Below are 24,833 nucleotides of genomic sequence, written 5' to 3'. Positions count from 1 at the left end.
CTCTGCTCTCTACTGACTCCTTTATAAAGTTCTTCCCTCCCTCCCCTCTTTTTTTTTTTTTTCCCTATGTTTCTGATCTGGGCACTACTGGGGGCACTTGTTGCCCGGGTCAGTGAATCAAGACCAGCAGATTCTCTCCAAGAACTCTAGGACACCAGGGACAATAGCTGTCAATACCTCCCTCCCTTCTTAAAGCTTCTGTTCAGGGGGGCGTTAACCCCCAGCCCAGGGCTCAGCCCCAGCCAGGTGTTTGCTGCCCCCCTCCTTCCCCGGCCTCCCCGCTGCTGTCCTGATCCCATTCCCTGCCTGGGTCACCCGGCCTAGCGAGGGTGGCCGAGGCCTGTGTAGCCCGGGTGCTGCTGCCGCGAAGCAGAAGGGCCCCACCCAGAAGGCCTCGGACCGTCCACCACTCCGTCCCAGACCCATGGGTGCCTCCCCGCCAACGGCCCGCATCTGGGGCCACCGCCCTCCTCCCGTGTCTGGGCAGGGTGCCCCACTCTGCGCCACCTGCGCCCCACCCCTCGCTGGGTGCACCTGCTCCACCCCACCCCCACGGTCGCCACCCCCTCCCGTGTGCACCACCCCCTCCCAAGTGGTAGTCCCACGTTTCCTTCCCTTTTCCATTCCTGCGTCTTTTTCCTGTTCCCTTTCTGTATTTCTGTTTCTCCTCTCGGCCTGTCTGCATGCAGGCCTGCCTTCCTCTCCCTCTCCGTTCTTATCCCCTCCTATTGTATTCTATCCTACCCCGGGCCTTGCAGCTGCCTGAGCAGAGGGTGGGGACACAGCCTACTGATCGGTTGTGACATGACACTATAATAGACAATTTGCATATTCCTCTATTATTACATAGGATAGCATACATATATATGTTTATGCTTACCTATGACATTTAATCTTATGAGGTCAGTATTATTTCCATTTTATAGAAGAGGAAGTGAAGGTTTATAGAAGTGAAGGCTCAATATGACTCAAGTGTTCAATATCACAAAGCCAATATACAGCAAAGTTGTTGCTTCTTTACCAAATGGTACAGGTTGATGTAAACCTTGGCTCGAACATTAACTTGATTACCCTATTGCTGTGTAAAAACAACCCCAAAACTAGTTCAAATGACAACAATCATTTATTTGGCTCTCCCAAAGCTACAATTTGAGCAAGGCTCAGCAGGGATGGCTTGTCCTGCTCACTGAGGCAACTTGATGGGGGGCAGTGAGGGAATCCATTTTCAAATTGGCTAACTCACATGGCTGGCAATTTGTGCTGGTTGACAGCCCAGAATTCAACCAAGGCTCTGGGCTGGGCGCCTCAGTTCTTATCCACGTGAGCCTTTCCACAGACTGCTTGGACTTTCTCACAGCCTGGTTACTGGGTTCCAAAAGCTAGCATTCCAAGAGAACAAGACAGAAGTACCTAGCATTTCTCTGACTTGGCTTCAGAAGGCATTACTGGAGTCAGTCATGAAGGCCCACCTGGGTTCAAGGGTAGGAGACACAGATTCTACTTCTTGATGGGGGAGTGGTAAGGTTCTAGAAAAGCATGTGGAATGGAAGATATTTTCATGGCTTTCTTTGAAAAATAAAATCCACCACAGTTGACATGTGACCTCGAGGTAACCTCTCTAGATGAAAGCTTCCTTGTTTGTAAAGTAAAGAGACTGACCAGAAGGAATGGATTCTAAAGCTGGAATTGCATGCACAGTGTCAGAGGAGCTTACTGACTGTTCTGAGTCAAGGACATCATCTGAGGCCCATGAAATCAGAATCTCCTAGAGGGGAATCCAATCCATTGTATTTTTTAGAAAGTCTCAGATATAACTGGTCCATGGACTGACATTTGGGAACCATTGGACCATATAATTTTTATCATCTCTGCCTGCTGTAAAAATGTTGACTTAAATATAAAAGGCAGAGTATTTAACCTCTTTGAGCCTCCTGTAACTTATCCATAGAAAGGAGCTAATAAAGCTTACTTGAGCCCTATCTGATTTGGCTCAGTGGATAGAGCTTTGGCCTGTGGAACCAAGGGTCCTGGGTTCCATTCCAGTCAAGGTACAACCAAGGGTTCCATACCTTGGTTGCAGGCTCCTCCCCAGCCCAGGCCCTGGTCAGGGCACGTGCAGGATGTGTTTCTCTCACATCGATGTTGTTCTCTGTCTTTCCCGATGCTTCTGTCTGTCTTTCCCATTCTCTTCCACTCTCTCTAAAAGATCCTTGGGAAAATATCCTCGGGTGAGGATTAACAACAACAACAACAATTTTTTAAAAAAAACTTACCTGACATGGTATTGTAAGGGACAAATAAAATAATGCATGTTCCACATTGTAGATATTCGATAAGTGGTACCTATTGTTTTTGTTAGAAAAGCAATGCTTCGATTAACATTTGCAAAACCCCTCTTATGTGCAAGCCCCTATTCCAGGTGACCTATGAGGGACAGCGAAGAGAAATCAGCAGAACCAAAGAAACAGAACACAGGCATAGATATAAAGCAGCCGCATAAGAAAGGCACCATGGGTGCCCTTGGGTACACCACTGAGAGGGGCCAAATCACCCAGATGGTGCCCTCATGCAAATCTGTGGCTTCTGAGTCTGGCTGTCACCTTCCAAGGTCTACGGGGCAAAATCCCATTTCTCCCAAATGTGGAGAAACTGCAGCAATATAGTTCCTCAGGATGCCAATAAATTTGGGGGGGGGGGTTGAGGGGGGCGCTAAAGGTAGTAAACTAATTCATTCAATAAATATGTATTAAGCAACTTTTATGTGCCAGAGACTTTTTAGGTCATGGAAATATATGAGTGAATAAAATAACCGCCGCTGCCTATGGCTGCAGACAAGGGTCCACTCCTCAGTGGGCTAGCAGTGACGTCAGAGAAATTTCGAGGTCCCTCAAGGTTGAACAAGGTCCTTCATGCTGGGATGTTCCCAAACCTTTGATCTGTGATTGTTCAGACTCATTCCTTCTATAACCCATTTATCTCTGGAGAGAGAAAATATTCAGCGTTTTGCCAAAACTTATTTGACCAAAGAAACCCTCATTTCAAAGAACATCAGATATAATGGTGCCCCAAGCAACACACTGAGGGAGTCCCTGCTTAAAGTCATCATGTGCTAAAATATACATGGAGTATGCAAAAACGGAAGCAGACAGCTAGTCTTCCCAATATCAAAACTGGTACAACAGTTAACAGCCTCGGCTTGGCTGCCGCAAAGCTCCTTTCCAGGTCACTTACCATCACTTGTGAATTCAAGAATTGAAACCAACTTCAATATTAGTCAAAAAATAGAAAGAAATATAGCTTTAAAAAATGTTGTTTCTTCCCTCCATTTCAGCCACCTTTTAAGCGTATTTTATCTTTAATTCCTCACATAGTGTCAAGAGAGCTATATTTCAAAAATAGGTATTTTTTTACTTGGGAAGGAATCTTGAAGGATTTCTGTATATGTATCTATATGTCTTGGTGTTTTAAAGTTTTTGAAAAGTCTCTTGACCTATATGCAGTAACAACCTCTTTATGACTACATATATTATACATAGTTGTTGTTTTTTCTCATAGGTTGCTTAGAAGTGGTTTTAGTGAGAATGTGCCGTGCCTTCAACCCATTAAACAACACTGTTCTGTTTGAAGGAAAATATGGAGGAATGCAAATGTTCAAAGCCTTAGGTAAGTTTACCTTTGATGATGACACAATTTTATTAGCTACCAACCATTTCTCTACTAAGCTTGCAGTTGGTAAATCAAATACCTTCTTTAATGTGAACTAGTATCTCACTTTCTTTTCTTAAAATATATTTTTACTGATTTCAGAGAAGAAGGGAGAGGGAGAGAGAGATAGAAACATCAATGATGAGAGTCAATCATTGATCGGCTGCCTGCCCCACACTAGGGATCACAACCAGGGAATATGGCCTGACCCGGAATCAAACTGAGACCTCCAGGTTCATAGGTCAATGCTCAACCACTGAGCCACACTGGCTGGCCATAGTATCCCACTTCTGATAAGTGTTGGACTAGGTGAGCCTCCAATGTTTTATTTAACTCTTGAGATCTTATAACTATGCATCCAAATATGAAAGGAAGGAGAAAACCATGGACCTATTGAGACTGACCAGGACTCATTCAGAAATCAATGAAGACTCTTTCTAAAAGATCTGGACTGCATTATAGGTCATTCTTTATAGAATCAGCCTTTCTTTTACCTTCTAGCTTACTGCTTCACAAAGTATATTATGTAGACCACTGGTGATCCATGGGTGACCTCTTACATTTTAATGTAGAGTCATAATCATTACTTAAGATACTTAAGAGAGGAGCTCCTTCATTTGTTTCTCACTCCGAGAAGTAACACTCGTCCTGTTAATTTATGAAGTCTGGGACCACAGGTAGCGTGGGTATCAACCTGCCCAAAATGACCACCAGACCCGGCTCATGAGAGGGCAAGATCAGAGTTAGCCTCTGGAAGTCTGTGTATAATTCACATCCAGTCATCAGTGCATGGTATGGATAAGAAGAACGTTAGCAAAGATGGGCTAATGCCAGGAAAGGTTTGAACGATTGACAGTACCATTTGTTCCACATCCTGCCCACGGACATCCAAGAAGGCCACTGCCCTTTGACCTGTTGTGCTGTTAGGTGATATGGTAGGCAGCAGCACCATCAGGGCTGGCAGTGTTTCCTTCTGCAGCTGATACACGTCCATATCATCTCCAAGGCTAGATTTTCAAGAAAGGAGGAAAAGCCTTGGCAAGCAACTTGGGGATATTTCCATCTTCATAAAATAAACATTTACCCAGGGTCAGTGTAGGGATGAAGCATTATTTTGCCAAAATTCACAATGGCTAACAACTGACCTGCAAATCATTCATTAGAAGATTTTTTAAAAATGCTTATTCCTCAATCAAATTTCCAGGGAAGTTACCAAATTGAAAGATACCTCATCTCTGTTCTATTGGTTTTTAACATCTCAGTTCAAGGCCCCTGCTCACCGTATATTACCAGGTTCAAGTGCCACCATGACTGATAGCCCTCAGCCCATTATACATAATGTTTTAGATTTTCTATGAATGCTCTAGCTATACTAAAGGAGCCCAAAATCACTTACTTAAATTGTTTTAGTTGAAACTAATTTCAAGCTTATACAATTAGACTCAGGCCATGTATTCGCACTTGGATATTACAATGGGCACACACCATTTCCAACTGCCCCTCACTGGTAATATTAACTTTCATTACCTGGTCCAAGATGTTGCCTGGATTCCTCATCTATAATTACTACTAAATCACTTTTTATGGGTAGAAACTTGGAAATATTTTTTTCTATGTGCCTACTAGGTAAAATGTTGAATAACTTTTCTTACTATTGCCCATTCCAATCAAGTATTTTCATTGATTTGCCTTCTTTTATAGGTTCTGATGACCTAGTGAATGAAGCATTTGACTTTGCAAAGAATCTGTGCTCCTTGCAGCTGACTGAGGAGGAGATTGCTTTGTTCTCATCTGCTGTTCTGATATCTCCAGGTAGGGAAGGCTGAGGTCTTTACCTTTTCTTTTTAACCTGTTTTATTATCTTTCACATGGATGGCACCTACCTCAGCCAAGGTGCTCAAGAGAAACTTTAAAAGAACCATATTTTCTTTAGCAAGCTTGTGATATTTTTAGACAACCCAAAGGAAAGTAGTTTGAAGTTAAATCAAATGGCCGGTTTTGTCTCAAAAATAAGAGTAGAGCATGTGGTAAGCGTTATTCCAGATTCAAACGAGCCAAATTATTCTTTAACAGGCAAATAAAAACTGATAGTGACTTGTTATAACTAAGTTCCATTTTGATTTTTAAAATAAAGGACATGGTTGAAAAATTGTCCAGTAAGATGAAACTCAGCAGAAATATATTTAATGAAGGGTCCAGCGTTAAGTACAGCATACACTTTCTCCTCTTAAAATACCATTTTCTCTGGCTTATCTACCCATGGTAAGCGGGTGTGCTCATTGCAAGCAAATGATGGTTCCTTTTCTTTCTTTTTTTCTTTTTTCTTTGCCACATTGGAGAATTTAAAAGAAGGTGAGGACAGCAGAGTAAAAATGGGTCCTATTAAGACCAGAAAAGGAAGAATCTCTGATGTGGCAGTAGACATTCTAGTATAGGCTCTGCCACCAATATCTGTGTGACCTTGTACACTTGCCCTCTCAGAGTCTCAGTTTCCTCATCTATAAAGTAAGAGGATTGGGCTTCATAATAATAAAGACCTCATATACCTCTAAAATGCAATAACATGGAAAAAATTTTTCAAAGAAGGTAAAGTGTAATATTTATAGATCACATAGAACTGTAGAAATTGAGATTCTTTTTAAAAATATATGCCAGATAGAATCCTAATCCATACCTGGCTTCTTCTTCAACGGGAATGAGAATTCAGAGTCACTCATTCAGCTGCCTGTACAGTTAGATTTGGATAGTAGTGTTGTTGATAGTTCTCTACTGAAAGAAAGACACATTCCTGCTAACTTTTACTGTCAAGAGACTCATTCCTTCAATAACCCATTTATTTCTAGAGACTAGATCTCTTTTCTTATACCCTAATGTATTTTCTCAGAGAGGCAGGAAAAAAATCAGTCTTTCCTATGAAGGTACACTTTGACACATCATTCTAGCTATACCTACCGATAATACCAGCCTCTATACTTTTTATCCATTAAGGCTTATTTATTTCTTTTTTAAATGGAAAAAGTGACAAATATTTACTTCTGGTAGCAAACAAATGCCAAATAGTTTTCCTCCTACCATTTACTCACTGCATTTGATTATTCCCATAGAGTGTATTAATTCTAAGCCTGTGGGTCTATGATGAGGGAGGTGGTTTTACCTCTGATGCCTGCTTGCTGGAAGGAAGGGTTACAGAACTCACTGTCCTCTTTTGGTATGTTTGTGGCAAGTAGAGTAAATTCCTAACAGCAAATACTTAAGACATGATTTATCAATCCTTAAAGATAACTCTTCCAGAGGAAGGCAAGCCTGTACCTTATGAGTTAGGAGGCAACTGAACCATGGGCCGTTCTCTAGAATGGCCATCAAATTCTGCTGAGCTTGGAAGCACAATATTTGGCTTACTCTACCTAGTGGGGAATCTTCCAACCCTGGTAACAGACCCACACTCAGAGGCTTTAGCTACTCAAAATACCTTGTTTGCCACTCTGGCCCAGTGCCATAATAAAAAAGAGAGAAGATAGATTTCCAGACTATGAAGGCTCCATCTCGTGCCAGACCCCCTCCCCCCACACACAAGGTTCTTGCCATAATGACCACTGTCTATTCAGCTCCAGAGAGTTTAGAGAGGGGAGAGGGAGAGAGACTTAATTTATTCTGATTGACAATTGTCAACTGAAGGCTTTTGTGCTCACTTACGTAAGGGTTTGCTTCACTGTTGGCTAGACTTGTTCTTGCCCTGTCTAGGATTACAGAATCGAGTTTCTCACCTGACTTGAACTGTGTTCAGAAGGATCATGCCCAGGTTCTTTTCCATGAGTATTTTTCAGCATTTGGAGATTCCAGGTGTCTCTCCATTGAAGTTCCAACCTAAGGCATTGATGCTGGGCTGAATTTTGTCACCAGTGTCTAGAGCTTCTAGGAAGGAAGGAGGGCGAGAGGGAGGGGGAGAGGGAGGGATGAATGGAATGAAAAGAGGGAGGAAGAAGAGTAAAAAGGAAGGAAAGGAGCAAGAGAGGGCTTTTCCTATTCACCTTTTAGAATTTCATTTTAGAAAAAGAGGACTCAGGATTAAATTTTTAAAATTGATTTTATGCTTATGTGAGGATTAAATGAGACAATACAAACCGCCTTTCCCTTTTATAAGTGATGTTATCATTCTGTAACACTTCCTTCCAGCAAGCAGGCATCAGAGGTAAAACCATCTCCCTCATCATAGACCCACAGGCTTAGAATTAATATTCCATCGTACTACACTCTATGGGAATAATCAAATGCAGTGAGTAAATGGTAGGAGGAAAACTATTTGGAATTTGTTTGCTACCAGAAGTAAATATTTGTCACTTTTTCCATTTAAAAAAGAAATAAATAAGCCTTAATGGATAAAAAGTGTAGAGGCTGGTATTATTGGTAGGTATAGCTAGAATGACATGTCAAAGTGTACCTTCATAGGCAAGACTGAAGTTTATTTAATCATTGGGTTCTTAGTGCATTCTGATTTCCTATGTCAATGTATTGTGCATTCCTGTCATCATGGAATTGCTTATAAGATATTTATGTTCACTATCAAAAATTACATGACTTCAGAAGCAATTTAGAACAAATTTGAAATGCGTCTGAAACTCAGCACTTGTATACACAGGTGAAATAAAGCAAAGCTTACATTCCCACCCCTTCTTACCCATTCTTTTCCTCTGTCAGACCGAGCCTGGCTGATAGAACCAAGGAAGGTCCAGAAGCTTCAGGAAAAGATTTATTTTGCACTTCAACATGTGATTCAGAAGAATCACCTGGATGATGAGACCTTGGCAAAGGTAGGTCCTCAGACCACAGACCCCTTGTCACTGAAAGAGAGTGAAATGAGCTAAAGGGCGCTGGGTGTATAAAGCAAGAGATATTTCTTGGCAACAATGATTTCTGAAAGTTACCAAAGGTGCATAAATTTTGAGGTGCACATTTAAAAGGGAGACAAGTAAATTATAATAGATGGAAAGGAGAATGACACCCCTTAGGAAAGGGCGAAATTGATGGACCTGAAACCCAGGTACAGGAAAACAAATGAAAGAAACTGAGGCATGTCATCTGAAAAACAAAAGTTTGAAGCAGAAAATCAAGTCTTCAGAACTCATATGTGGCACAAGAGGAGACTTTGTGCCACACAGGAGTCAGGTCCGGGCAAAAGTTAAAAGGAGGTAGATTTTTACTCAAAATATGGAATAAATATAAAATGATGAGGGTTGCTGAAAGGAAGGGTAGACCACTGTGTGAAGTAGTGAGCTCCCTGTCATTGGCCATATTCTAATAGATACTGCTTGGTTTCCTCTCAGATATATTGTAAATGACAGTACTACCCAGAATAGAAGATTAGACTGATTCATTGTAAAACTCCCTTCAACTCTAATCTCTTCACTCAAGACTTGCCCTGGGGGGTCTTTCAAAATGACAAGTGTCTCATGGGCAAAAGCAGGCAACACACTATCAATTTCTTGATTCAGTTTAAGAATAGTGATGTTTAAGAAGAGAACTAAGAAAAGTTGTTTACCAACGTAAAATTATCATAAAAAGAATTTTCTAATAATTGATATTTAGCACTATTTTAGATTTTAAAGTATCTCTAATTTCTTACAAATTGTAATATTTTTGAGGGCCAGAATTACTTTAGATTTCTAAGTACCTTTGCTCTCTTAAAAACTGGATTTTTGTGGGATGAGGGAAGGTGGAGGAGCGATGAATGGTGATAGTCAGAGACTTGACTTGGGGTGGTGAACACACAATATGGAGTATAGATGATGTGTTTTTAAAAAATTGGAATTTTTTTACAGGGTAAGCAACTAAGAAATGGCGCTTATTCATGGTAAAGATGTTAGAAATCCCGCTCTTTGTGTTGTTGTTGTTTTTTATTAAAACGCTGTCATTCTCCTCTTGAAATTCTTTATTTTAAAAAGGGGGAAAGACTCTATCAGGGATACTATCAGAATTTACTTTGCACATAAAGAGCATTGTTATAAAAAAAATGAGTTAAATATGCTGCTTCATTATGGTAACATTGTGTTAAAATTAACACAATTTAGGAAGAACATTTTCACAATGTGGAGGGCTAGTTCTCTTTGGTATAACTTTGCACTTAGTGGGAAAAGACAAAGCACCTTCTCTCTGCTCCTGTTTTCTCCCAGTTAAGAGCAAAACTACATGCTTTCAGATAACCTGAAAGAAAAGATGGTAATGTGAATATATACATCTGTCGCTTATAATTGCATATATAACTAGCAAAATGCATAAATATATCTAGTTAATTAATTGGGGGTCCTGCATTTGGGATCTCCCAAAGACTGTGGTCCCCATATTTACCAAACTAAAATAAAGGTTGATAAAATCCAGAGTTAGAAAAAAGTTGTTGCTATTCTGCTCAGGGGGATTGTCTGCTTTTCAGAAAACTCTAGTTTCATCATGTGTAAAATGAAAATTATAATTCCTGGCTCCTGTATAGATGTGCTTTAGGTTCAAATGAGATATTTGCACAACATGGATTCTAACACACTGTGACACTGTGATTATTACTATCCTAGGAGAGTAAAACTCTCATACTTACACCATCTTTTACCTTCTGGTGTCCTGGTGCTGGTGATCTGAGGTACTGAGATAGAAAGGAGACAGGGAAAATGAAGAATGAAAGGTATTTAGTGGCAAGAAAAAAATTAGAACACAGATAGTAGGTCAGTTTCTCCTTTTTCCATCTTTGGTTAGAAAAGTACACAAGTCAATTCTTTTTAAAGATTTTTAGATATAATTGGCATATGATACTATATAGTTTGGGATGCATAATAGTAGTATAATGATTTAACACTTGTTTATAATACATTGCAAAATGATCACCACAATAAGTCTAGTTAACAGCCACTCAGTTTTCTTATAGTAACAATGTTGCAAAGCTGGGGACCAGAGAAAGTATTAGAAGAGGGTAATCCTATCTAATAAAGAGTAATATGCAAATTGACCATACCTCTGCTACACCCACAAGCCATGCCCACCAGCCAATCAGGAGTGAGTATGCAAATTAACCCAACCAAGATGGCTGCGGCCACAGAGCGAGCAGGAGGCTTGGGTTTCCCTGGCAATGGAGGAAGCCAAGCTTCCTGCACACCCTGGCCAGCCCAGGCCTCTGCTCAAGGCTACAAAGTTTCAATTATAGAAGATAAATAAATCCCAACAAAAATGTCTGCGGCCACAGAGTGAGCAGGAGGCTTGGGTTTCCCCGGTGATGGAGGAAGCCAAACTTTCTGGCTGGCCCAGCCTCCACTCAAGGCTACAAAGTTTCAATTATAGAAGATAAATAAATCCCAGATCTCAGGGCCTCTGCTTGGGTCACCGGGGGGCATGGGCAGCCTAAAAACCACCACAGGCCCCTCGCCCAGGCTGCCCCACACCCCAAGGGAACCCCCACCCTGATCCGGGACACCCTTCAGGGCAAACCCCCCGGCCCCCACCCGTGCACCAGGCATCTACCCTATCTAATAAAAGAGTAATGTGCAAATTGACCGTCACTCCAACACACAAGATGGCTGCCCCCATGTGGACACAAGATGGCCAGCAGGGGAGAGCAGTTGGGAGGGACCAGGCCTGCAAGGGAGGGCAGTTGTGGGCGATCAGGCCAGCAGGGGAGGGCAGTTAGGGGTGACCAGGCTGGCAGAGGAGGGAAGTTGGGGTGACTGGGCCTGCAGAGAAGGGAAGTTGGGGGGGGGGGACCCAGGCCTGCAGGGGAGGGCAGTTAGGGGTGACCAGGCTGGCAGAGGAGGGAAGTTGGGGTGACCGGGCCTACAGAAAAGGGAAGTTGGGGGGGGACCCAGGCCTGCAGGGGAGAGCAGTTGGGGGAACCAGGCCTGCAGGGGAGGGCAGTTGGGGGGAACCAGGCCTGCAGGGGAGGGCAGTTAGGTGTGAACAGGCCTGCAGGGGAAGGCAGTTAGGGGTGACCAGGCCTGCAGGGGAGGGCAGTTAGGGGCAAACAGGCTGGCAGGGGAGCAGTTAGGCATCAATAAGGCTGGCAGGGGAGTGGTTAGGGGGTGATCAGGCTGGCAGGCAGAAGTGGTTAGGGGCAATCAGGAAGGCAGGCAGGCGAGCAGTTGGGAGCCAGCAGTCCTGGATTGTGCGAGGGATGTCCGGCTGCCCGTTTAGGCCCGATCCTACCTGGATCGGGCCTAAACGGGCAGTCAGACATCCCTCGAAGGGTCTCAGATTGGAGAGGGTGCAGGCTGGGCTGAGGGACACACACACACCCTGTGCATGAATTTCATGACCAGGCCTCTAGTTTCTTGTATAAAATTCCCTGGAACCAGATGACAAAGCATTGCTTCCATGGGTCTTGTGTGGATGTTGGGTTTTTGTGTGGACCCTTCTTTGTAACTGTCATCATTTTAATAGGATGTAATTTGAACAAATGTGGAGGGATCATGAAAGAGAATGAAAGAGACTCTCATTTATCCCAGCTCTGAACTGTGTGGCTTTGGATAAGTCATTCCATTTATCGAAGACAGGTTCACCAGCTGTCGGATGCTGGGGGAGGGATGGCTACATCTCTAGAGGTCCTGAGCTTGAATGCTTTAAGGACAATGGCACCATCAACATTATAGGGACACCCCCTCATCAAACCCACACTCTCCAAAAGGAATAAATGTTTTGTTTAAATCTGAGAAAACAATTCTACCCTACCACAGAGTCTTCTCATCCTTTCAGAAATGTCCCTCTTGAAACAGTGACGACCATTCTTATGAATGCTATTTATAGACTCCTTGGGGAATCTGGCAAACATTATGAAACCTATCTCTAGAAAAATGCACACAGACTCAACCGTTGTATGCAAGTCCAGGGCTCGGGTTAAATCCCCAGTAGGTGGGGCAGATCTGCCTGCTGTGTACTGTGCAACGACAATTTCTACCCTGAACAGGTGTAGCAGATGTCAGGTAAGAGGTGCAGGACTCACCCACAGTCAGTGGACTTTGTCCTGAAAGAACAGTCTCCAGCACACTTTCTACATGCCCGCCTCCTGAAATTAAATTCAAGTAACAGTGTCATATTTTTAACCAAATTTGGACCAAGAGAAGGTTTGAAAATTCAGGAAGTCTGTGCTCATTAGCTAAGTGGTTTTAATCTTTATATATTAATCAGTTTTCATTTATTTGTTTGTCTAAAAAAATACCCTATTAAAAATCTAGTTTTCTTTGCTCATCAGCATAGTGATAATATACAGCATATTTATAATAAACCATCAAAAACACTTCCTAGCTGAGTGACCCTGGACAAGTGACTTAACCTCCCTGTGCCTCGGTTTCCTCATTTGTAAAATGTGACTACAAATAGTATCAATCTCATTTGGTTATTTTAAGGACTAAATGAGATCAAATATAAGCAAGCTGCATGGTTCATAACAGGTAGTTTGTAAGTGTTGTTATAGTTGTGGACAAAATAAATTTTATTTGGCAGAGAATTTTTTTTGTCCAGGAGATGGTATATTTGAGCTAATCACCAATGAATGAAAACTATCTCAAAAGATGGAAGTTGGGGGAGGAGGTGAAGAGGTGGAGTATGGCATTCCAAGAGATGGGGGACAGGATGTGGAGGTAAGAAAGTATGAGGTATATTTTGAGCTATGAATAATAGTTAGATTTGGCTGGATCTGGACTTGAGAAGCCAGGAATGAGATGACACTGATCACTTTCACTAAAGCTCATGGAAAAAAAATACACATGTGTACTTATAAAATACATATATATTTTGTAAGCCCCATCTGACTAGGGGAGGCAGCTCATCTGTTCTCTGGGCTATACTTTTCTTGTCTGGGAAATGAGTAGGTTGCACTGGAATGGTCATTTAATCCCTTCGGCATAATATTCTTTTACTGAAAAAGAGGAAAACAAAGGTTTCTCCTTAAGATCTTTCTTCTGCCCTCCCATGCTCTTCTCCAGTGCAGCCCTTCCTGCTGTGTCTCCTGGGTGATTAGAGTCATCGAATATTATTAGGTAGCATATAGTCTTTTCCCAGCATTCCTTCAAATATGTGCAAAACTCCTGAAGGTATAGTCTCACCCAGAGCTGGACTGAGAAGTTTAAAAGTAGCAAACTCAATAATAACACATCATATATCCAATGGGAAGGCATGGAGAACTCCTGGTGTGACTCGGCCCACAGAGCCCACTCACCTCGCCATATGCAGAGCCCAGAGGAAGAGTCATTTTTGTTACCCCATCTGGAACACTTCAGTGAGTGCCATGCCTTCAACTCGCTTCTCAAAACAGTGTGCAAATGCCTGTGCTTTGACATGTGCTAGAAATGCAACCTTTCCAGGAATCACAGGCCATACCACCCTCGGGTGTTCCAGTGATGGGCAACCTTTTGAGCTTGGTGTGTCAAACTTTGCCAAAAAACTGAGCATAACTCAGGTAGTGTGTCACTTTGATGAAAAAACTAACTCCAAGACTCTAGTCGCAAATGTTTCATCCTCAGGAGCAGCAAATGTTTCATCCTCAGCATGCAGCCGCGTGTCATATTTTGCTGAAGCTCAGAATCTCTGTCACTCCTCTCTTTTCCCCTATCCCTAGCTGGCCAGAAGTTACCTGCCCCCCATTCAGCTCTCTCTTTTCCATTATTATACAAAATATTATCCCTTCAAGGAGAGAAAACAGCAATACTATTATTTTCTTTTTCTATTAGTATTAGTCAGTCTTGTTAAAGCTTTTGCTGTCCATGAAGATGCCACACAGCATCCCTTCCTCCATAGGTATTAGCCTAAAGTTATGCCATGTTAACAAAAACACAATGGAGATCTTGGGTTGGCCATGGGGAGAGAATGACCTGGACAAGAATGGCTGTACCACATGGTGACGAGTCTGTTCTTTGAGGTTCATCTCCTCCTCGGGTCTGGAAGTCTTCAGCCTTCCCAGGGGGGACTGTGATAGATCAAGCTGGGAGAGGTACAAAACCACAGGCTCACTAACTTTTTCATTCCTAAGTCCATTTCTAGCATAACAATAACAAAACTGCATCATCAATATAGAGACGGAAGTCTGTCTTTCTATTATCATAGTGCCAAGCTACTAAATAAAAGCTCAAAGGTGAATGAACAAGTGAAATGGATGTATTTAGCCTCACTTGTGCCCCTTTTTTATCAGCGCTTCTGGAGCTTCTTACACTTTGATCAAACCCTTGTCGGCTTCCTGCGTCAGTCAGGTTGGAGAGCATTTGGTGGCCTGGGAGCCCTTATGAACAAGATCACTAGTTTTACACTCTTCAGGTTTCATGTTTTCAACACCAAATGTGCCAGTCATAAAATTATGCATTTTCCTCATAAGACTACCCTCTGGAAAGAGGCATAGGATTATTATCTCTTCTCGAGCAGCTGCCTTTTCTTCTTGCAGACCCAGTAGGTATAAGCTAAAGCTTCCTTCTTATAAAAATGGCTTCTATAAGAAAGAGATGAGTGTGAAAACGCCTTTTTATAGACCCTCTGTCTATCCCCGCTATGGGGATTACTTAAGCATGAAGAAATTTCATGATGATTTGAAATTGACTACCCCCTTCATCTCCAAGTGCTTCGGGATCACCTCCCCAGCTGTTTAAAAAGTTGTTGAGCCATTAACTGCTGCTGAGGCTGCTCCGAGCTCCCTTTGAAATGGGGGTCCCCCAGCGGTAGTACATAATATTGATGAACAATAAGTGACTGCCAGCTGCTTCCTCCACCAGGCCTTGCTGGGCGCTGACAAGCGCTACTGCTGCCTGTGTGGCCTCCTGGCCCACCATGCTCCAGAGTGATGGATGCCCCTGTCAGCACTTCTGTTTCCACAGCTGATTGGACGCCTTTACACCAGCCTCTTCCGAGAGCACAGAGATTGGGGAAGCTCTTTGCCTTTCTCGGTGATCCTCGTTCGAGTGGTCCCAGTGTTCTTTTACCAAAAGCAAGTCTCGCCATTCAGCCCATTCTCCAGATGAGCAACAGGGAAGAATCCAAGTCCCATAGGAGGGGGGAGAATGAGTTTCTGAATCAGATGCCTCTTAAATCCAGTTTTAGGCAGGAGAGAAGCAAGAGTCCATATTCCCTTTCCAAAACCGAACACATGGTCAAATAATTCTGGTGCAAGTGAGTAAGGGTTTCAGTCCTTGTCTCATACATTTGATTTCCCACCCCCATACTCCTTCTCTAAAGGAACAAAAAACTGCTTGAAGAATCGTAGCACCTAGGATTCGATTTTATGGATCACAGTTTATTAAATGAGCAACTTATTTTAATTGCTACAAGAAAATGAAAACTAATATGTTGCTTTTTTATTTCAATAGAAGTAAGTGGCTGATTTTGTATGCACGCATGATATACAAAGATTCGATTTTTGGTGCTTGGTTGAGGGCTAAGCTGGTTTCTTGCCTTGTGTCTCATTTGACTAAACAAGTGTGGTCTTGACTAGATATTTCTCTCCTTGAAGGAAGCATTATATGGGAATGGAAGCATGACACCTAACATATATGTTGACACACATATATTATGCTAGGCTCTGCTACAGACAATACATATATTAAATGTATTGTCTCATTTAATCCTCACAACAATGCTCTGAGATAGGGACTGCCATGATTGCCACCTGGTAGATAAGTGAGCTGAGAGGTTCAGTGACTTGCCCAAGATCACATAGCTAGAAATAGCAGATGCAGGATTCAGTCAGGCCTCAAACCCATATGTCATTTTTGTTTTTAGTCATTCGGCTACTCCTTCTTGTGCAGTATTTGTGTCATAGGGGACTCGGGAATTTCATGACTTGTCCCTCACCAAACTAATAGGACTAAGCACACGGACTCTTTCCTCTCTAAATATAGTTGCTTGTCTGTCTCCTGAAAAGGAGCCAACTTTACACTCAGCTACCAGGACTGTTTCAAACATAACAAGAATTTACTTTTCAATTGTGAAAAACAGTTGTAAATGTATACGATTTGAACCTCTGAAACAAGTGTTTCTCAAACTCTCTCTCGTGGACCCACTACATCAGTATCCCCACGGAATGTTCATTTCAAACATGGGGTCTGAGCTCCACCTAGACTTACAGAAAAACACAATCCCCAGGGGTAGATCCCAGGAACCTGCATTTGCGGGAAGCACCCCAGTGACTCACACACACTAAAGATCGACAAGCATTCCTGAGTTGCTTGTGGAAGTTTCAGGAGCTCTGCACATCATCCATTCGACTGCAATGACTGTAGGAAGCTTTCACAGCCTTTCTGCATTCGGTAGCAATTTCTGGGAGAACTGCAACTGTTCTCACACTGTTAGAGTCTCCTCCTGTGTGGACCAGCTGGTTAAGAGAGCCTGAATAATTTCCCAAGGAACTCTAGTTAAGTGGACACTCACACGCTCTTTGCCTATGAAAGCATAGAAAAGATGCAGTTTTCCATCCTGGACCCAAAGTGAAACCTTTCAGAATGGGCTTCTGGTCATCTTTCTCTTTTGCTCAAAACCCTTACAAAGACCTTAACGTAACTGAGACCTTGTGTCATCTGGCCAACCCCATCTCCAGCTTTATCCTTGGACATGCTCACCCACTGCTCCGGCGACACTGAACTTCCTTCAGTTGCTTCCAGCGCCCCAAAACACCACAGCACCTTTGCATACGATCCTGGGGCACAGTCTGTAACCTCGGCCCCAGCAGCTGGTTAGATCTCACCCTTGTTTCAGATCCTAGTATACATGACACTTTCTGCCAGTCAGGGAAAAGTAAGTATCACGTGATACCACTCATATGTGTAATCTAATGAACAAAATAAACTGATGAACAGAATAGATCCAGAAACACAGAAGCATGGAACACAGACTGTCGAACCTCAGAAAGCGGGGAGGGGGAGAGGGGAGAGAATTTGTATGCATATTTGCATGGACACAGACAACAGGATAATGAAGGGCCTGTGGTGGAGGGTGGGGGTGGCTAGACGAGGTCAATAGCGGAGAAAAGGGGACATATGTAACACATTCAACAAAAAGGTGTTTTTTTTTTAATGGCACTTTCTGCGGAAAGCCATCCTGGCCTGCCAGAGGAAGCCAGAATGTCCTAATAGCCACCACTTCCAGCATCATTCCTCCACAGCATTCACCACAGGTTTTCACTTGCTTTTGTCTGTGTGGCAACTTGATTCATATCTGTCTTTCCAAGTTGATTATTAGCAAGAACCAGTCTGTTTTGAAGTAACTCATAGTGTTGGACAGAAAGTCTTGGCTCTCAGTCTAAAATTTAACATTCATTTGATAGACAAAGGTTCCACATGTTTCATTTCTAGCCCTATCAGTAAACAGCAGCGGAAAGGGGAAGTCTGAACACCAGACTTCTTCATGTGTTCTAGATCCCTTTAATAAATATGTCAACAGCTCTCACCATAACGCTATTTTTAAATTGTTCATAGTATGACAATATCGTCATCAGTTGTTTAAAGGAAAGTTAATGAAAGAGTGGAAATTTCGGAAAGCCACAAAGTACCTAATTATCTATTTCCTCTTGTACTTCAAAGAGTGCAATGGTTTCTTATGATTAAGTAGGGTGGGGAGCACAGTGAGCCTACTTGGTGATTAGATAGGTTTTATTAAATTTTATTTTATCATCACTTTCAAGTGAGCTATATGAACGATCAAGCTTATCTTTTGTAAAACTATTCTCTATATGAGAACATACCTCCTTCCCACAGTAATTGGACCACAATCAGATTTGGGTTTAAGCTAATGTTGACATTAAATGATAGATTCTAAGTATACCTAAGTTACAAGTATGTTAAAAGTTAGAATTGCTCATCTCCTAAGACTTCTGTACCATTTGGCAAACTGTGGACATTATTACAAAAGCATGGTCTTCTTATTATTTGAACTCAAAATTACACCCTATGTTATATATGTAATTCAAAACCTAGCAATTATAAGTGGATATTCTCACCCAGGTTTTTAAAACATCTTCCTGAGGGAGCTAATTGGCAGTGACCTCCCAAATTTCCCCTTGATTAAATATAGTTTCATTTTGTGCATTACAGCAGAAAGGGGTTTGAGAGATGTAGGCAGGCTAGTGAGCCTGACAGCAAAGCAGCCCAGGTAATTATGAACCACACCTCATATGGCTTAGGGTACCCCTTCCTAACTTCTTCACCTTCCCAAACTAAAAACCTAATACTCACATCCCAAACGTCTGTGGGAAATAATAGAAAATAATATTAGCTAACAATTGTGTTTCCTGCCTGCAGTGTTCCTAACACTTTGGTATAATTACCTCATTCAGTCCACACAACAACCCAGTGAAGCAGGTACTGTGCCCATTTTACAACTGAGAAGACTGAAGCATTGCGAGTGTCACAGCCACACAGCCAATTAGCTGCTTTGGAACCAGGATTCCAAACTCGGTCAGCCGGCCTGCAGAGCGCCCACTCCTAAGGCTTAAACTAGACTGCCTCCCATACATACTTTATTTAAGAACAATGAATCAGGAAGCTTGGTCCAGCTCTCCTTCTCTGTATTTTCCCTTTAGAGGATGGTGGGGTGGGGGGTAGGAGGAGCAGTTTGTTTTGTTTTGTTCTAAAGGAAAAGCCGAAAGTGAGCCTTCTGTCTTTCTGAACATCTTTTTCCAAAGCCATTTCCCTTCATCTGGGGCCAAGAAGGACACTGATTCAGAAGACAGAGCACTAATGAGCTTCCCCCTTTGTCTCCTTCCCTGCCCCTCCATTCTGCAGTTAATAGCCAAGATACCGACCATCACGGCGGTTTGCAACTTGCACGGGGAGAAGCTGCAGGTATTTAAGCAATCGCATCCAGACATAGTGAATACACTCTTTCCTCCGTTATACAAGGAGCTCTTTAATCCTGACTGTGCCACCGTCTGCAAATGAAGGCAGCGACAGAACTGTCTCATAGTCCTGGAATGCATCACCATTAACACAAAAGCAATGTGTTCATGAAGACTTAAGGAAAATGTCACTACTGCAACATTAGGAATGTCCTGCACTTAATAGAATTATTTTTCACCGCTACAGATTGAAGAATGTAAATATGCACCTGAGTGGGGCTCTTTTATTTGTTTGTTTGTTTTTGAAATGACCATAAATATACAAATATAGGACACTGGGTGTTATCTCTTTTTTTTTTTTTTTTGTAATTTTATTCGGGTATGTTTTGGGAGATAATTGTTTATAGAATTTTATTGTAGATATATACGAGAACAGAGCGGTACTTTACATGATTACTTTTCCTGTTGATTGTTCAAATATAATTTAAGAAAATTCCACTGAATAGGTTTTCCTATTTCTATGTTTTTAGATAGTTGATGCATGTGTAAATTTGTAGCTGTCTTGGAAAGCATTGTGCATAATGTAATAAGTATATAATATCTGAGAATATTATATATGACAATTACTTATACATGCACATGCACTGTGGCTTAAAATATCATACCAACTATCAAAGGGGGTTCATTCAGACTCTCTTATATTATTTACCTTCTGTGTTATATGTTACCTTTATGTTAGACAATCGGGATTTTGTTTTCCCAACCAGAGTGTTCATCCATAGTCAATGGCAAGATAGTACCAATTCAGAAATAAGTCTGCAAAGGAAGAATTTTAATGCATGGCCTCTGTATAAAAACTCTGTTTCTATCGATGACATCAAAGCCTTGTCAAGATGGTACATATTGGAGGGGAAATATAAGTATTTGGAGCCATTTTCCTGTTTTAAGAATCAGGCCACAGGTAATATTGTGGAGGCCAGGACATTTTTGACCAAACAATAGATTTTCACCAGGACACACAAAACACTTTTTTTCTTTGGATTTCAGGTTATGAAGGAAACTTTACTTTGGTGCTTACTGTGTCTTCAACAGAGAAATACAGTCTGTAGATTAAAATCACCAGCAATTTTTTCTAATGAAATTGGAGTAAATCAGAAGCTAGGGTCCCAATGCCATTTCATGTAAACATTTTCTCTCTAACCGTTTTTCTTTTTGGCAAAGAAGAAGTAGAAAGAAAATATACAAAGTAAAGAAGTAGTTCTTTATGTCCATTTTCTTTAATAAGTTTGTTAGAAAAAGCAGCAATAAAGGGAAGGCAGGACTTTATATGTCCTTTAATCAGGAGCCTCTAGTTTTTTCCAATTCCCAAACCCTGCATTATAAAAATATAGCAAAAACTTGACAGATTGGAAAAAATTATCTGAGTTATTATATAAAAGAAATACACCCCAAAGCCAAACTCTTTCCTAGGCAGTTTGAAATTACATTCTCCATCTAGCCTGAGGTTATTTTCTTAGCATCTTTTAAAAGTACAGATCGAAAGAGGTAAAATAAGGATTAGAGAGTTTAGGCTTCCTAGTACAAATTCTCACTTCTCCACCTGCTCTTCAATCAAACTGATCACCAGGAAAAAAAAAAAAAACACACATAAATTCTATGGAGTTTGTTCTACTTGTGGTCTGAGGCCTTATGCCTCTGGACTTATTTCATCCACAATGGGGTTTTTTAAAAGGAAGGGAGAGGAGAGCTTTATGTATAAAACAATGAAAATCATGGTTTCCTGTAAGTATAGCCCAGCCCCTTTTCCTTTCAAACACACACACGCATGCACAGGCACGCACACCTGCTTTGTAAAGTTCCCATCAGTGGAAGCTTTGAGTTCTTGGTTCATCTCTTATGCTTTCCTGAGTTACATGGTTGAGAGCCCTCTCCGCGAGGCCACAGAACTCCTCACTGGTGATCAAACAGAAGTGCAGCCTTTTCTTTTAGAAAACAGAGTCTTTTCCACCTCATGATTGATGAATTCCAAACCAATGGGGAAAAACAAAAAGGCTTTAAAATAATGAATCTCTTTCTCAACTACTGTTATATTCAATTAATTTAACTACATTGGACCAAATTAACTTCAGTGTCTAAGAAGACAGCTGTAGACTGCTTATTATGCTGCTACAGGGACTCAATTCTTTTTGGTGTAAATGTCACTCCTGCTAGCTCTTTGTATAAAGAATTAATTCCAAGAGTCATATTTCCTTCTAATGGAAAGATTACTTTACTGATTGCTAGGAAAACAGGGTAATGGAAGGCACTCAATTAAACCAAGCCGTTTCCAAATGCAATGTATGTTTTATGATTGGCTTGTGATAGGCGACATTTAATGTGTCTACTTGGTGTTTCCCTTTGAGCTTTGAACTTATGTCAAAGTTTGTTTTCATTGTTCTGTTGGCCTAGTGTTTTCCATTGTCAGCCTGTAATTCCTGCTCAGTTGCAAAGGGGATGGTTTGTTTCCTCCAATTTACCTTGGAGGATTTAAATTGGCCCAATTGATGAAGTGGCTGAGAATTTTTTCCTCCCTTGTCCCATGGGTGATGTAGGAAAAAGATTGCTCCCCACATTTGCCTCAGGAGGTACTGGATTTGAATTTGTGTCGTTTCCACTAGTGCAGGCATTTAATTGGGACGGCATGAACCTTTTGAAGCGAGGGGATAGGAAACAGCTAGAGACTGAACCGAAACAGAGCAGTGGAAACCAGTATGCGCTCAGGCCACTTCGGTTGAGAAACGAGATTTCCGTTCTTCCCCACAGTTGCCAAATCGGTCCCTTAAAAGAGAACCAAGACATACTTTCAATGGTAACAAAGCACTTTTACAAGCTGCCCTTTAAACATCTGCTGTGACTCCCTCTCGAGGTATTTTGAAAGTTGGGTAAGAACAACTTCCCTTACCACATGCGATCCTCGTCCCTTCCCCGTGAACACTCACAAATGTTCACAACACATTCATGGCAAAGTGTGCACTGGAAAAAATTACCCGTGAGCCCTACTTTTCACTCCATGCTTCGTAAATGACAATCACTGCTTGATGCAGATGTTGCACTGTATCCACTCAGGGATGTTTTATTTCAAAAATAAAATAAAAAGGTACATCCAGAAGGAGGGGGAGGGAAAAAAAAACACACAGGAAAATGACAACAAAATGGAAATGGCATCAATTAAATATGCCAATGAGAGAACCTCTGACAAGGCTTTCAGACCAACGAGCAGTGACTTCATGTTGTAAACGGAGCTCACTTTTACTATTTGGACTTGCTGACAAGTTGCTCACGAGTAAGGATAACTTAGTCTCATTTTCTAAAATCTGACAAGAGCCCAATAATCCAGCTGCTCCATTTACAGGAATATGTATCTCCCAGTGAACCCAAGCTTCCTATACAAGTCCCGAGCAAGGGAAATACAGACATCTGGGCCGCATTAGATGAACCCGATAGGGAGGTGAAGCTGCACTTGTGGTCTGTGAAAGGAAAGGCAAATTTTGGAGGGAACGGAAGAGAAAAGGGGATCCCAAATCCATCTAACATCTCACATAGAGCCCTACTGCCCGTGACTCAGGTCATCTTTGTGCCCCTTTTTCTGCAGTTCTTTTATCCCCAGAGCCTGAAAGCTGAAGGTGGAGATGTACTACACAAACATTCCCTGCCTGGATTCTCCTTGTTTTAATACTGTCTTCTAGGCTTTGGACTAAAAGGCCACTGATTTGGTAAAAACAGAGAATACAGTGGTCTCGTGGGTAATTAGACCTTTTTGACAGAATCTAAGAGACTCTAAATTATAATGAACGCTGAATATTAATGAGAGGTGCCAGGGAGGCATCAGTCCACTTTCTATCATAGCTGCCTTGTTCGACACATAACTTCACAGCAGTCCAGCTGAACTGTTTGTGGCAAATCACACACATGGGCAGTCAACTCACGCTCACTGTCTACCACCCCATGTGTACCTGGTTTGAATGCAGAAACAATTCTTGTGTCCCAAGTACAACCTAAAATATAACCAGGTTTTTTGCAAAAACATCAGATGCAAGGGATGCGAGTTTGTTCTATGTTCTTCGTTTTCACTTATTATGGACGCAAGAAAAATTCTGCTTCTATTGGCAATTAGAAGAAATAATGTTTCCTGACACTTTTTTCTCTGTAAACTTTGGTTTCCAACGAAGTTAGTACTATTGGCAGTAAACTCAGGCAAGGGTGTCTGTGCCGGACAGCACCACCATTCAATGGAACAGCAATATCTTTAAAATGTGCGTCTGAAGTGAGACTTTGCACAGAGTTCCCTGTATTAAGAAGAGAAAAAAGCCCACCATCTGCTTTAGACGATGTGGTATTTGATTTTCTGTTTCTAACTGTCAGTACAAGCAGCAACCTGATATAGGAAAACCATGTGGGTCTTTAGTTAAGAGTTGGCCACCATTTTGGGATGAGGGAGGATCATTGAGACCAGAGATACAAGTTCATTTAAAGCAAGGGTTAACATTCAGAAGCCGGAAAGGGCCAGGGAGTTTATGCAAATGAGTGAAGCAGGCCAGTGGGGAGCTGGCAAGGAAATGCCCCATCCGAAAAGGGCCAACCGATAGTCTGCTGAAGCTCAAGTGTGGCTAACGCTTCTGAACCTTAGACGATCTCTTGAGCTGTAAATGATGTCAGCTGATTCAGAGCGTAGTGCAGTCCAAACAAACACATCTCTGAGCAGAAGAGGGCTCACAGTTTGCAACCTCTAGTTTTAAAGCATAGTCACATTTAGGGGCCGATTTGGCTGGAGAAGTCTGGCCAGGTACAACTCTGAATGATATGAGGGTGGAGATCTTGTCCTTCTGATACTCATTTGGTTTCCACATCTGACTGTCACTACTAGAGGATATAATAGAGGTCAGTTGAAAAAATAGGAATCTAAACATGAAAACAATCTAATGATATTATAAAAGACACTTCTCTTTTTCTTGCCCCAATTCCCAGCTTCATAGAGCCAGGTGGCTAGATTTTTTTGCCACTCTTTTTCCAAAAGTCAAATGCACAAGTATTACGCTTTGGGGATTTGCAATCAGTCTTTATTTTCCCTTAGTTGTATCTAAAGAACTTATTCAAGAGTCTGATCATGAGTCCTCTATTGTTCTGAAGTGCAGGACCATGGATTCCTATGCAGCAGGCGGGGCTGGCTGGCTGTGCACTTTTTTCCTAAGCTGCTGGAATTCCTGCAAAGTGACTGGCCATAGTGATCATGCCTCTGGCATGACTGTGAGCACAACCTCCAGTGGATCAGAAAAAGCAGCTCAGTGATTGTCTCATGGCCAGAAATAAAGCACAA

The 24,833-nt window shown here is 41.9% G+C and overlaps 1 protein-coding gene across 1 annotated transcript in view; it reads left to right on the top strand.

The window, feature by feature from the left end:
* RORB (RAR related orphan receptor B) overlaps positions 1-19,583 on the top strand; it is a gene marked incomplete at both ends in the record, with an annotated part of 62,760 nt that extends 43,177 nt beyond the window's left edge. The window contains 4 exons of the mRNA XM_079789953.1: positions 3,556-3,663; positions 5,407-5,517; positions 8,401-8,513; positions 19,428-19,583. Of these exons, the coding sequence (XP_079646079.1) occupies positions 3,556-3,663; positions 5,407-5,517; positions 8,401-8,513; positions 19,428-19,583 (488 nt within the window). The remainder of the gene's footprint in view (positions 1-3,555; positions 3,664-5,406; positions 5,518-8,400; positions 8,514-19,427) is intronic.
* Positions 19,584-24,833: the final 5,250 nt, after the last annotated feature.

This window comes from Cnephaeus nilssonii (assembly GCF_951640355.1).
Source record: "Cnephaeus nilssonii genome assembly, chromosome: 14".
Lineage (NCBI taxonomy): Eukaryota > Metazoa > Chordata > Mammalia > Chiroptera > Vespertilionidae > Cnephaeus > Cnephaeus nilssonii.
The sequence above is the reverse complement of the archived record's forward strand: the minus strand, read 5'-3'. Positions and strand labels throughout refer to the sequence as shown.